We start from the raw sequence: 12,856 nt of genomic DNA, 5'->3' as shown, positions 1-12,856 counted from the left end.
TACAAACTAGTCAGGGGGACCAGCAGGCACTGGGGGAGTCCCTGTTCCCCCGAGCACCGCCAGGAGTGACCAGGAATAACAGTCACAAGCTGGCAGAGGGGAGATTCAGACTAGATATCAGGAAGCGCTACTTCACGGTCAGGGCGGCTAGGATCTGGGACCAACTTCCAAGCGAAGTAGTGCTGGCTCCTACCCTGGGGGGCTTTAAGAGGAGGCTAGATGTACACCTTGCTGGGGTCGTTTGACCCCAGTACCTTTTCCTGCCATGGCAGGGGGGTCGGACTTGATGATCTGCTCAGGTCCCTTCCGACCCTAGAAACTGTGAAACTATGAAACATATGCGCTTAGGTGTGTATATATGCAGAAGCTTTGCATCCACATATATGGACCTGTTCACATGACAGGCACTGCAAACATGCTTGTCCTCAAACAAGTGCAGATAGGCAGCATGCATTACTAAGGAAACTCAAAGCGATGGGTACTCACACAAGGCAGTCATGTACAATCATAAGCCTTCAGACTAGCATGCGTGCCCAGGCATGTGCACAGTCACGCACACTTCCTGCATAGTTAAACATTCAGGTTTTCCCCCCACCCTGCAAGGAAATACTTAAAACCATTTATTCAAATGCTGTTATTAAAATGTGCAAGAGGCAAAGAGTGGGTTTGTGGAACGAACGTCCCGAGGAATAATCTCAGCCTGGCCAGTCCCAAATTCAATTCATTGAAAAGAACCGTTGCATAACCGGTTTCTTTTTGTGTCTTAGACTTTCTGCAGATCTGGCAGCGAGTGAAAGAAAATGACAGTCTTTGTTTCACTGCAGGAAAGAGGGGAGGGGGCCACAGGAGCCCTGCCTGCCCTCCAGTGTTGTCAGAGACGCTGATGTGGTGTCCATATCCTTACCTGACAATGGGCACATTGCTTCCACTCAGCTGAATTCATGCATCCCATCCCTCATGCCATGCTGCCTCAGGTTGGCCTTGTCCTTAAAGCAGTGGCCAGGGATTCAAGAGACCTGCGTTAAGCTCTCAGCTCTGCACAGAGCCCCCATGTGACCTTCCTCTCTCTGTGCCCATCTGTAACGTGAGGATAACAGCGGTTCCTTGCTCCCATCCTTTGTCTGCCTTGTTGCTTTAGATCTGTAAGCTCTTTGGGATGGGGGCTATATCCAACCCACTGGGTCTTTAATCTCATCTGGAGCATGTAGGTGCTGTGATAGCAGCAGTAACTCCCACCAGAGAAGTTTTGCTTCCATGGGGCTAAATTTAAGGCCAAGACTAAGTGGGTGAAAATGCCTTGAGTCACTTCAGTTAACCCCAGAGGGCAACTGGGCAGTAATGGCACCTCCAGCAGGAGGGATCAGCTCTCACTGGGACCCTGCAGGGTGCTGGGTGGTTTCATTAAGATAGATGGAGTTAAATTAGATACAGGCCCAAATGAGAAGTGCAAGTCAGGATGCTGGGAAGGATCTCTAAATTTAAATCTGGCTCTGATCTGGAAGGAAAACCAACCTGCAGAATGTCTAATAGTTCATCTTATTGTTACAGAAAGGAAATGCTGTCGGCTGGGCTGAAGGCAAAAATCAAGCCTGTAAAGATTTCAACACATCTGCATTCTCCAACAGAAAACCATCCCCGAGAACTCCCAACCCGCTCCACCTTACATCTGAAATTCCCCTTCTCAGACACACTGCAAATTCAGCAAAGTGCAGTCTGGCAAGAACAGATTTCAGCACCATCAAACCCCAACCTTGGCCTCCATGTAATCTGGCTTTAGTCCCTACCTTCTTCAACCTCCTCCAAACAGCAAGGGCCAGAAGTGTAGAGCACCCCAACTCCAACTTCATACCAAGTGTAAGAAGTTCCTGGAATGGTTTTCTCTTGGAGTATGCAGGGGTATAATAATAGATTTTGAAGGAGAAAAGGTAGAAAAGCAGTGAAGTTGGAGGCTCAGTTGCTTTCCCCCAGAAACTCCAGAAGACAAGCCTGGGAACAGAAACTCATAACTTTCCTGGACCCTAAAACCCATGGACATAACTGAAACATTGATTTTATGATTCATTAAAACTTACCTTTCACATCTTCCTCTGCTAACTTTTTTTTGCCCCACAGGTAATAAATGCCCACTGCCCTTTTCAAGTGATTACATCTATTAACATCATGACATTACATTAAACCATTAGTTCTACCTTGTGTGTAGCTTGGACGGTGACAACTTGTTTCTCAGACAGACCTGATGAAGGGCAGATGAAGCCCAAAATGATGTCTCCTACCACTCACAACTATACAAGTTCCTCCAATGAAAAACATTTCTTCACCCCACGAATCTTGTTTCTCTGATACGGCACTAAGGGAGTTTGCCAACATGACCCTTTTAATAATGACATTTCAAAAATATTTTTATTGCAATTGTGGCCGTTGTCTTGGCCTGTGGGTGCTTTAGTATAATGAAATCATAATTACAATCCATAACAGCTACCTACAGCAGGCATAGCAGCCGCATATAAAACTATGGCATCATCAACATATGCTGTCACAAATACAATCAACATCTTCAACCTGTTCCTTTAACCCATTCCTGTAAACTGCTCTGAATTACAGCCCTTCCCAAGCAAAAGCTGGAGGAGAGAGGCCTTTACACTAAATCTTGACCACCCATGCAAGGTCACAGCTAAGGATGCTCTACCAAGAACACCCACCCTGTGAGCCTGAGCTCAAATGCTCTTCTCAGACACAGCGGGTTTGATGTCAGCTAAATGAGAGGCTGTTTCCAAGACATCTGAGCCCCAGAAAACATAGGTTTTCGGACCCAATTTCTGAAACTCCGGAGGACCCACAATGGCAAATGGATTATGAGAATGATGGGTACTCAACCCCAGGAAGAGAGATTAAAATTTGTATGTGGACACCCAGGCAGCAAAGGTGAACTGCCCAGGGCATGGATCATCTTATTCTAAGGTGTTCTGCACTCACTGAAGTTTCTGGTTGCTCTTCAAAGTTCTCTCAGAGAAGGTGCGGCAGCTCTTGCCCGGATGTGACAATGGTAAGGTCTCCATCCAGGAGGGGCACTACTCCATAAGCCAAACCTGGTGAAGAAAGAGCCACCACTCTTGGAAGAGACTTCAAGAACACGCCCAATATTTGGCAGCCTGAGGGTTATTCAAGAAGTGAAAATACCCCCAGAATATATGCAAGCCATAGAAAATCCTCCTGAGATTTGTCCTTCCAGACTAGCACCCCTGCCATGTGGCCTACAATTATACCTTGGCCTGTTATGTCACCAACAGCAGGGAGGCCAGTCAATAGAAACTTCTGCAATATGGTCTCTTCTCCTCCGGGAACTTGTCCGAGATGCATTAGCTCATTTCATAAATTCCACCAAAAAGTTGCCACGGGCACATTGGTTCTGACCTGCTCAGCTCTGACCCTGTATTGACACTGAGGACCTACAGCCTCCAGCAATGCAGCCTTTAATGAAACCCTTCATTTTAAGACGACTGGTTCAGTGGACTTCAAGTTTCCCATTTTTGTCATCAGTGACCAATCTACAGATCATAACCATGCAGAGCATAACACCAACATTAAACCCCAGAGAGTCCCCTTCTAGACCATATGGCAGAAGGACCCTATGGCCCTGGAAATGAGCAGAATCCATCAAGAACCTGCACAAGACAATCTAATTCTGTGTTACGACACTGCTGAAAATTGCACTCCACATTACAGCATGGTCAAGTAGCAAGGCTTTTCCCACAGAAAGAGTTCAGATTTTGCAAGGGAAGAGGCCCCAACATTTGCAGGTTCCCAGGATAAGCTCAAACCCAGCGGATAGGTTAATCGTTTCATTGCTGATCCCACTCAGAGACTGCAGCCAGTCACCACCCCTTCAAAAATCGCAGGGACATGAAGTTCCTTTGGCAATTGCCAAGGCGTTCAGTCGTAGGAAAAAGATTGGGAAACTATTACTTATGCATGGATAACGATGCTACTTCTTTGCACTTTTATAGCACCTCATCAGTGAAACACCGAGTGCTCTATTAAATAATCAGTTCAGCTCTCAAGTACCCTGTAAGAGAGATGCTATTAGAGTCATTTTATAGATAGGGAAGCTGAGGCAGAGAGGCCAAGTGACTTGTCCAAGGTCACAAGTAGCAGAATCAGAAATAAAATCCAGGAGTCCTCTCTCTTCTTAACTAACAAGAGCCAGGTTAGGATGCAGTTTGGCTGGACTCATGTACCCTTCTCTGTCTAACCTTGCTTCTTCCTTGATGACAAATGGCAGAAAGCCTAGCACCAAGGTGGGGATCCTGCATGGACCTCTGCCTACCCAGCCTTCAAGGCCAGATAATGATATCAGCCCATCAATCAGGTCAGCAGCAATTTTCATCCCCCAAAAGGCAGGCACCTCTCTGGTTCAGCCTTCCTTCCAAGTAATGCTGAGGGCGTGAATTAACCTGGACGTGCCAACACACCCCATGACCCTCAGTGCCACAGAACTGGACTCTCCACACCAGACTGGGGCCTTAGCCAACCTGACCTTCTGAAAACTCACCCCAGAAGGTAAACTGCAGGGCCACACCTTCATCCTCATTTCTCACCCTACTCATTTCCCCCTCTCTAAACATCATCACCCGTGGCTTCACACACAATCACCATGCCAGCACCAAACAGGCACTTGCTCACCTAAGAAGGCAGATGGGGAGACAGTCCCGTTGCTTCTGGCCACCATGACGCTGATGCCAGTCTCCACGAAGGGCACAGAGAAATCCACAATCTCAGAGCGCTCCTCATTGATGGTGAGGGACCCAATAGCCATGTCTGCTCGCTTGTAGTATACCTGGGGACAGGGAAGGTGATCAAGAACACGGCCAGGCAAATCCAGAGCAAAGGGGGCAATTGCTAACCAGGTCCCACAAAGCCAACCATCCTCTCCATCTAGCCTTCACAGCAAATGGCAAAAAAAAAACAACTAGTACTAAAGCATTCGCACTCTCCTTGTCCCAGCCTCCAAAATGTGTTCACGATAAACTCCTCCCTTTATTACTGGTTTTCCTCTAACAGGCTCAGAGACTGATGCTTAGTGACTTCAAGGATCTTCTTCTCCATTCCGCCAGCATACAACAGGTGCCCCCCAGGGTTTGTGTACGCCATGGGTGCCACCCCAGCAACTACAGAAATAGGATAAAAGCTCTGCATCCACCCCAGCCAAAATGTAAGCGGCAGATTGGGGGCATGTCTGAGGCACAGCTGCAGCACACTGTCTGGCAGCTATTCTCTGCTGCCCCAGGCACATAAGGAAACAGGGTATAAAAGAGCAGCCAGCCGCACCAGGGGCCAGGCAGGCTACTGCACAACCTGCAGCCTAAAGCCATCCCTGCCCTGAGGACAGGAAAGGAATAACCGACTTAGACACATGGCTGCTAGGCCAGAATCCAACACTCAAACCTCCTTTCTTGCTACCCACTGGAGAGCAGCTGGTTTATACCAGGGAATTGGACCCAGTGTGTATCAGCATCTCACACAAGCGCAAAACAACTACAGAAGAACATTCAGGTTGCCGAGTCAAGCCCGCCAGAGTTAGGCACAGGTGGAAGTGACCTCCCAAGGACATTCAGTCCAGCCTCCTGCTCAAGGCAGGATCATCCATTCTTTCCATGAACCTCATTTATTGCAGAAGTTGGGAGATATACCGACATTAGGACCAGGGATGGCAGGCTGCAGAGGAGGGTCCCACAATTAAGGCAGATGAATTCTATCCGGGAGACCTGGACTCTCTCCCTGCCTCACGGCAAGTCGCTTCAACCTAAATGCTGACAGCTGGCCCCTAGGCACATCTATTTCTGGGTATCCAATGTGACACCCGGAGTGAGATGAGCAGAAATGCTAAGGAGCCACAACTGCAACCGAGGTTGATCAGGGCTGTGTTTTGAACAAGTAGAGCACTACAAAACTGCTCCACGTTTGGGAACATCCTGCTGTCAGCGTCTTACGCTGGGCACCCAAAACGGGCAGATACTTCTCACGATTTTGACTTTCACCTTTTTATGCCTTAGCTGCCCAGAGGAAGAAGGGGGATAATATCACAGGGGTCTGCAAAGATTAATGTATAAAGATTGGCAAAACACTTGCCTAGAGAGAGGTAGGCAGCAGTCTTAGTCAGGCAGAAGGCAGGGTAGCTTTGCACCTTATGAGCTAACTAAATCTCATATGTATAAGCATTCACCGTCAGAGCTGGCTCAAGCTGCTGCTTAGGAAAGCTTATACATCTGATTTAGTTAGTCTATGAGGTGCAAAAGCACTTGCCTGCCATAGTGAAAGCACCTTTGCAATGCCCAAAAGGTAATAAAAACGGTTGCATTCAATGCAGGGGGTATCGCATGATGCTTAAAAGGGGAGGATAAAAAGATGGTTTAAATAATGACCCTTCCACTGAGTAATGCCAGGATCTCTGGGAAAAAAAATGGGATGCGATCGTGCCATTAAAGACTGTAATGTAATGGACACACAAGGTGCTGAAATAAGGTTGCTAACTTAGCACTGACACCTCCCAAGCTCTGAGTGCTTCACTTTGTGGCTAAAATAGTCCTTCTCTTTATCTTTAATTTAACTTCCAACTTAAAATAGAACCAAACTGCGAGGAATTCCAGTACATGGAACGACACTGCGATACACAGCACAGACCTCCACCACATGACCTAAGGGAGGAACTGCAAGCCACCGGAGGAGAATGAGGCATACATTTTGCCCATGGGTTTCAGAGCTATTCGCTGACAGCGGGGAACTGGCACAACTTGCGATTCAAGGGCTCAGGTCCACTGCTGGCAACAGGCTGCTAGTGCAGCCCTTCCCGAGGAGAGGTGCATTGCAAAAAACCATGTCCTCCCTACCTCGCCAATCATCCCGTTCCAGACGCCACGCACTATCTTCCCATGCTTTCCATTGGTTACCAGGTAGAGGTCGTAGGAGAACTTCACTGCCTTGGCCAGCTTCTTCAGGATATCGATGCAGAAGCCCTTGCAACAGAGCTTGGTGTAGGGGTCTGCAGGCCCATCTCCCCTGGAAGCAAGGCATTAAGCAGACTTGTGTATATGCACAGGTATTTCCCAGAGACAGGTGATGCTGCAGCAAACAGGTCAGGTCCCACTTTTGCCTGTAGAGAGGGCACATGGAGCAGCCCCAGGGCTATGAAGCCTCATCCCACGGACCTGTATCTCAGGTGACTGTTTATATATCCATGTAAAGTGGGCACCCAGCACAGCCATGCCACAACCCTGCTCTTACCTGTACCAGCTGTGACATTTCACATGCCTTTTGCACAGCTTCAAAACAATGACCGCAAGGACTGGATTCTTGAATCCAGAGCACTGACAATGAGTACAACACACAGTCAGCAGGATTTTACATCAGTTGCGACAGGGGTGGCCAACCTGTGGCACGGGTACCATGAGTGGCACAGGGGCCGTGTGGCATGCAACAGATTGGGAAGGGAGCAGAAAGCAGAGCAGCAGATTAGGCAGGAAGCACAGTGACCAACAGGGCAGAGGGCACAGCAACAAATCAGAGAGGGAGCAGAAAACAGAGCAACAGACTAAGCATGAGAAGAAGATTGGAGTGGTACCTGGGGAGGGTGAGGAACTAATGTGTGGCACACCTGCCAAAAAAGGTTGGCCCTTGCTGAGTTAAAGTAAAATGATTGCACAGAAGCCATAGAGGTTTATGCAGCAGGAATCAGGGCCATTGAGGAAAACCAAATGACACGGTAAGGGGTGGCATTGTTAACACGCTGGGAAAGCTAGAAGAGCATGGGGTGGCAGCTATTATTGGGAGAGGAACATATGTTTCTCTCCCCAGGGGGCAGGGGATGACTGTTGAGCAATGCCTGGTCCCTTGTGGGAAGGAAAGAGTGGCAGAAAGTCTGAAATAGGTGTAGGATGACTGCCCAGAAGATCTGCCAAGGAAAGCTCACTCTCCTGCAGCCCAGCTGACACCTCTGATCAACAGGTTGCAGGGGTCAGCTGTGGACAGGCGATTAATACCCATGCACAGGACTGTCTAGCTGCATCCCTGCAGGGACACCTTCCAGGAGCATCTTCATGGCCACCTTTCCAGAAGGTAGTCTCTGAGGAACCTCAGCCACAGCCCTAAATCTACAGACTCTCACTGTCTGGAACTATAATTGATGGGCTAGGGCAGCAGCCAACCTGTTGGGAAAACACTGCGTTTACAGGCACTGAGCCGAAGCCCCAGAGCCTGCTCCCAGAGGGCTCCAGCTGTGTCATAACTCAAGTCTAGCAAGAGCCAGAAGCTCCCACCTGTAAGACTCAGGCCTGGACGAAAGCCCAGTTCAAAGCTCTCTCTCCAGCTGGGCGTGACAGAGCTCTTACAGCTGTGATAAGAAACCCTGCTGCAACAGGCCCCTATCACCCCATCCAACCCAAACCACAACATTCCTGTTTGAAAATACTCAGGAAGCCTGTTTTTAGCACAAGTAGCATCTCCCTGCTACCAATGTAGCTTCCAAAGCTCCGATCCCAGCTGGGCAGGAGCTGGACCACCTGGTTCTGCAAACAGTGTTTCTCAGACCTGGAGATGTTTAAATTAACTCTGCTCTGACATAGATTGATATGACACCTCAAGCCACCCCCCTGCCTGCCCGCTTACCCCTCGGTGTAGTTGGTTTGCTTCCGGCAGGGCACGGTGTTGCGCACGCAGACTCCAGTGGTGGGATCCGTGTTCTCCACAATCACAAAGGGTCTCTCTTCCAGGGTGGCTACGGTAAGGTGACGATTGTCCGACATGGGCTGCAGGAAGGAGCCATAACGGGGCCACACAGGGTACTTCATGTGGATGATCCCCTTCTCCCATTTCCCCACCTGCCAAGAGGGGAGGGAGCAGCATTAGGGTGAAGTTACACATTACACTTAGACTGTGCTAAATCTGTGGACTGTGAAGCACTGTTAAATGTGCTATGAGCACCCGCATGTTAAGGATTAATACCGTTTCTTGCCTTCACAGCTCTGACTTGCCACTAGAGGGTGTGCAGGGGCATAGCCAGGAACCAGGGATGTGACTAGGAGCCAGGACACCTGGGCACTATTAGTGAAGAGGGGGCTGGGAGACGTGCACCTGGGGTGCTGGAGAACTAAAAAGTGCTTGTTTCATCTCCATGGAGCAGACTGAAGTTACCCTAACACAAGCTAGGTCACACGGCCCAGAGTTAATCCTCACCTAAAGTGAAGTAACTCCGAGATGCTCGGGGGGACTTGGCACAAATGAAAGAGCTTTATCATGTTTTAAGTGCCCTTAGTATGGTCTAAGTGTAACGTGTAACTTCAGCCTTACAGTCAACACCTGGGGAAATGCTGCCAAGCAATGGGGGAGGTGAGACTATTGCTAGGGTTCAAAGCAGACCCATTGCCTTCTGCAATCCCCACCCTCGCTGCGCTGCTATAAAGGAGGAAGAGGCAGGAGAAGGAAGGCCCAGGTGGCTGCAGGTATCAGAGAGCTCTGCTGGACCCGCAACAAGGAGCAAATCACCTATTCAACACTTTTCCCCTCTCCTCTATCTGGGATCCATTCACTATGCAGAGCAATTTGCCAACTCATTTCTCCAAATAATTATTAGCCTGTAGCTCATTTGTTTCATTTGATAATCAGACCGCGCTGACTGTAAACAAAGGTTAGGTGGTTTACTTCTGTCCACCTTCCCCGTCCCTTGTGGAAGCTAGCTCCTGCCACAATAATCCAGACAAATTTTGCTTTCTAGGAGAGTCCAGCTGTATTAGCCTTAGACAACCTCTGCCAGCAAATGGCTCTGCTAGCAAGCTCATTTTCCTAGACCAGAAGCTAAAGTGATGCCACCCCAGGGAAAAAAGCATTGGCCTAAAATTGGAAAGAAACAGTGGCAGGCTGCTTCTTGTTGTAGCTGCTAATGCTATTGCCCTGTGTGCCCAACTCTGATAAACAGGTGGCGTTTGCACTGGCCTCCGAGGAAACCTGAGGTCATGGCTGCTCATCTGCTAGCTGATTTGCCTCCAGGCTGATTTGATGCCACAGTCAACAGCTGACTGCACATCCCAAGCCGACTAACACCCTCCTCAGGAGCCTGGAGGGTCCCTCTTGGGGTCCTGTGTGGATATCAGCTCTCAGCACAGGCTATCCAGTAAACACATTGGTGCTTTCCATCCAAACAGAGACAAGGAGACTCTTTTTAAACCAAATAGTTTGATTTACTGAAAAATGCAGCTCTGTCTGGGAAACCAAAATTTTTTTGGGGTGGAACGAGTTTCATTCAACATGTTTGTTTGTTTTTTAAATGAAACATTTGGATTTTTCCATTTCAGAACAACGTTTGGAGGCCAAATATAGTTGGATTTGATTTGTTTTCAAATACTTTTACAAAGCAAATAGCGCAAAACTGAAATCAATGTTTTCTTTCATGCCAAAAGGATTTCCTCAGTTTTTCATTAAAACAAACAAGCAAATGACAACAGAAAAAAAAAAAGGTTTGGTTTTAAGTCGAGAAAGAAAAAAAAATATATATTTGGGATTTTTTTTTCAGTCCCCATATCAAAACACATACATCTAACTTGCACCAAGTGTCCACCAAAGATGTCTTCTAGACCTACAAAACTTCATTGACTACTTCTGGGATAAGATGCAGCCACTTACTCGCACACAGCAAGACCGGCCATGGGAAGGAAGAACAAGAGCATGCACAAAGGCATCCACAAAGCAATTCAGGCTGGCTGAACGTCACCTACATTTGACCGGCATTTCATTATTCATTCTCCGACCTTAGTAAAACCACTTTGAGATCATTAATGATCTAGCAGTCTTCTGTTCTATCACTCTCACAAACCCAGCATATCCCACTCCTCCGAAGCCATGCAAGGGCAGTAGTTCAGACAGAAGTGTGGGGAACTGCACCTTTCAATGGCTCCAGCATGAGCCAGATGGAAGCAGTAGCTACATTGTACAAGGTTCAGATTGCACAAGGGTGAACTACTAAAACTCAGAGCCACTGAAAGAGGCTAACCCAGGCCTGCTGCATTCCCCTGACTGGTTACTGAACAGCATACAAACGGAGCTGTTACTAACTCCCTACAGCACATGAGCTCTCCCCTTTCCCCTCCGGCTCTCATCATGCCCTGAGTCCTCACCATTTGACACCTCCATGGGCTGTGGCTTCCCGGAGGGCTGCTTCATACATATGGTGTTCCTCACCCTCTCAGAAGAAAGCCTCCAGCTTAAAAGAGTGACCCAAGCCAAAGTCCTTTCCAATATGCCTGACTTCCAAGGACTGGAAACAGGCCTTTCAATTCTACTCATAGCATATGCCAGCCTTGGGTTTAAAACCGCAGTTCAGAGTGAGGAACCGCGTGTCATGCCTGGAACAAAACAGAAGTTCATCCAGAAGAAGCAGGACTCTGATGGGGGGCTGAGGAGGTCCTATTAAGGAGGGACAGTGTTGAAGATCTTCAGGCTGCGGGAGGGCACCTGGAGGGTACGAGGCAATCTGACTTGGGGAAACAGCAGGGGACAGGGGACTGTAGTGCGAGCAAGCAGGGAGATCTAAAAGGGGCCCGGGAGTCTAGGACAGGGATGGACAGTGTCTCTACGACTGGAACGGAAGCCTGTTAAGAGCTGCTGGGAGAAGTGAAAACATAGGGAAACCTATGCTTGAAGAGCAAGTTTGGAGAGGAAGGAGAAACAGAGCACATAGCTGCTACATCACATTTAGGATGCTTAGGCGGTTAGTCAGAAAGTAGTCACCATGTAGACTCTTGTTCAGAGACAGGTGCTTTTGTAGATGACAACCTACTTCATACAATGCTATTTTAGTATATTTATCCTGGTATCCTGTTAGCCAAGTACAGCAACCTCTTCTCCTCTCTACCAATCTTAGAGCCCAGAGAACCTTTTGGGAATAACCTCTCCCTCCAGCCCTAATGCCCATCTGAGGGCTACCATAGCAGACTGCGTTTAGAAGGCAAAGGTTTCCCTAAGTGGTAACGCTTGGGTGAGAGCAGGTGGAAAGGAGCCCTTACCATCTCCCAGAGCCGGTGCCGGTTCAGCGAGATCACCACCATGGTGGGCCTCACCAAATAGCCACCTTCGTTGAAGGAGAAGTCCCGGTGCTCCCACGTCACATTCAGCATGTGGCTGGTTGGGATTGAATGAAAGAGACCATGGTCAGGACAGGGAGGAGCTTCCCAGACCTGGCTAGAGATCTCCCATCCTCTCTCCAGCCCACAAACGGCACATCTGGCTCATCCAGACTTCAAACAGGCCTCTCCCCATCACATCTCCGCAGTCTATTGGACAGGTTCACCTAGCGCAGGAAGCGCTATGCTGAAGAGTGAGGGCTGGGCTCTGCCACAGACTGGGTGTAAAATCTTGGTATAGTTACCTCCCTGCCGTGTGCCTCAGTTTCCCCAGCTGTCAAACAGGGACAAGGCTGCCCTGTCTCCAGCCAGCACTTTAAGAGCTAGGGTGGGCAGTGCTATACAATGGTATGTATGTGTATGTATATATACTCAGGATGGGGTAACTCATCTGGGGTACAGCAAGGACCTGCAGACAAGCACATCCTGATAGCAAATGTAAAGTGAAAAGAGACTGGTGTGGGGGGAAGATGAGGAGACGCGTCTAACTTCAGCTGTCATCGTAGCATCAAGAGGCTGGATGTTAAGTCATCAATCCACTAATCAGCCTTGCCAGGCTTTTGCCCTCCTCTCTGGTTTCCTTACAGTCCATGAGTTACAGAGGGAGGCAGAGAGGCACAGGCATCCCCTCAGGCAAACGTAGATGCACAAGAGGAAATCTGAGACCCAAGGACCTTAAACCTCACCCCTGT

General features: G+C 48.6%; 1 protein-coding gene across 1 annotated transcript in view; it reads right to left on the bottom strand.

Moving 5' to 3' along the window:
* The window catches only part of GRIN2C (glutamate ionotropic receptor NMDA type subunit 2C), a 48,709-nt gene that overhangs the window by 15,993 nt on the left and 19,860 nt on the right, over positions 1-12,856 (bottom strand). Inside the window, exons 4-7 of the mRNA XM_090060654.1 lie at positions 12,048-12,162; positions 8,659-8,870; positions 6,885-7,053; positions 4,681-4,834 (exon numbers count right to left, since the gene is read on the bottom strand). Of these exons, the coding sequence (XP_089916780.1) occupies positions 4,681-4,834; positions 6,885-7,053; positions 8,659-8,870; positions 12,048-12,162 (650 nt within the window). The remainder of the gene's footprint in view (positions 1-4,680; positions 4,835-6,884; positions 7,054-8,658; positions 8,871-12,047; positions 12,163-12,856) is intronic.

This window comes from Crocodylus siamensis, chromosome 8 (genome assembly GCF_052110815.1).
Source record: "Crocodylus siamensis isolate JL-2025a chromosome 8, ASM5211081v1, whole genome shotgun sequence".
NCBI classification, from domain to species: domain Eukaryota; kingdom Metazoa; phylum Chordata; order Crocodylia; family Crocodylidae; genus Crocodylus; species Crocodylus siamensis.
The sequence above is the reverse complement of the archived record's forward strand: the minus strand, read 5'-3'. Positions and strand labels throughout refer to the sequence as shown.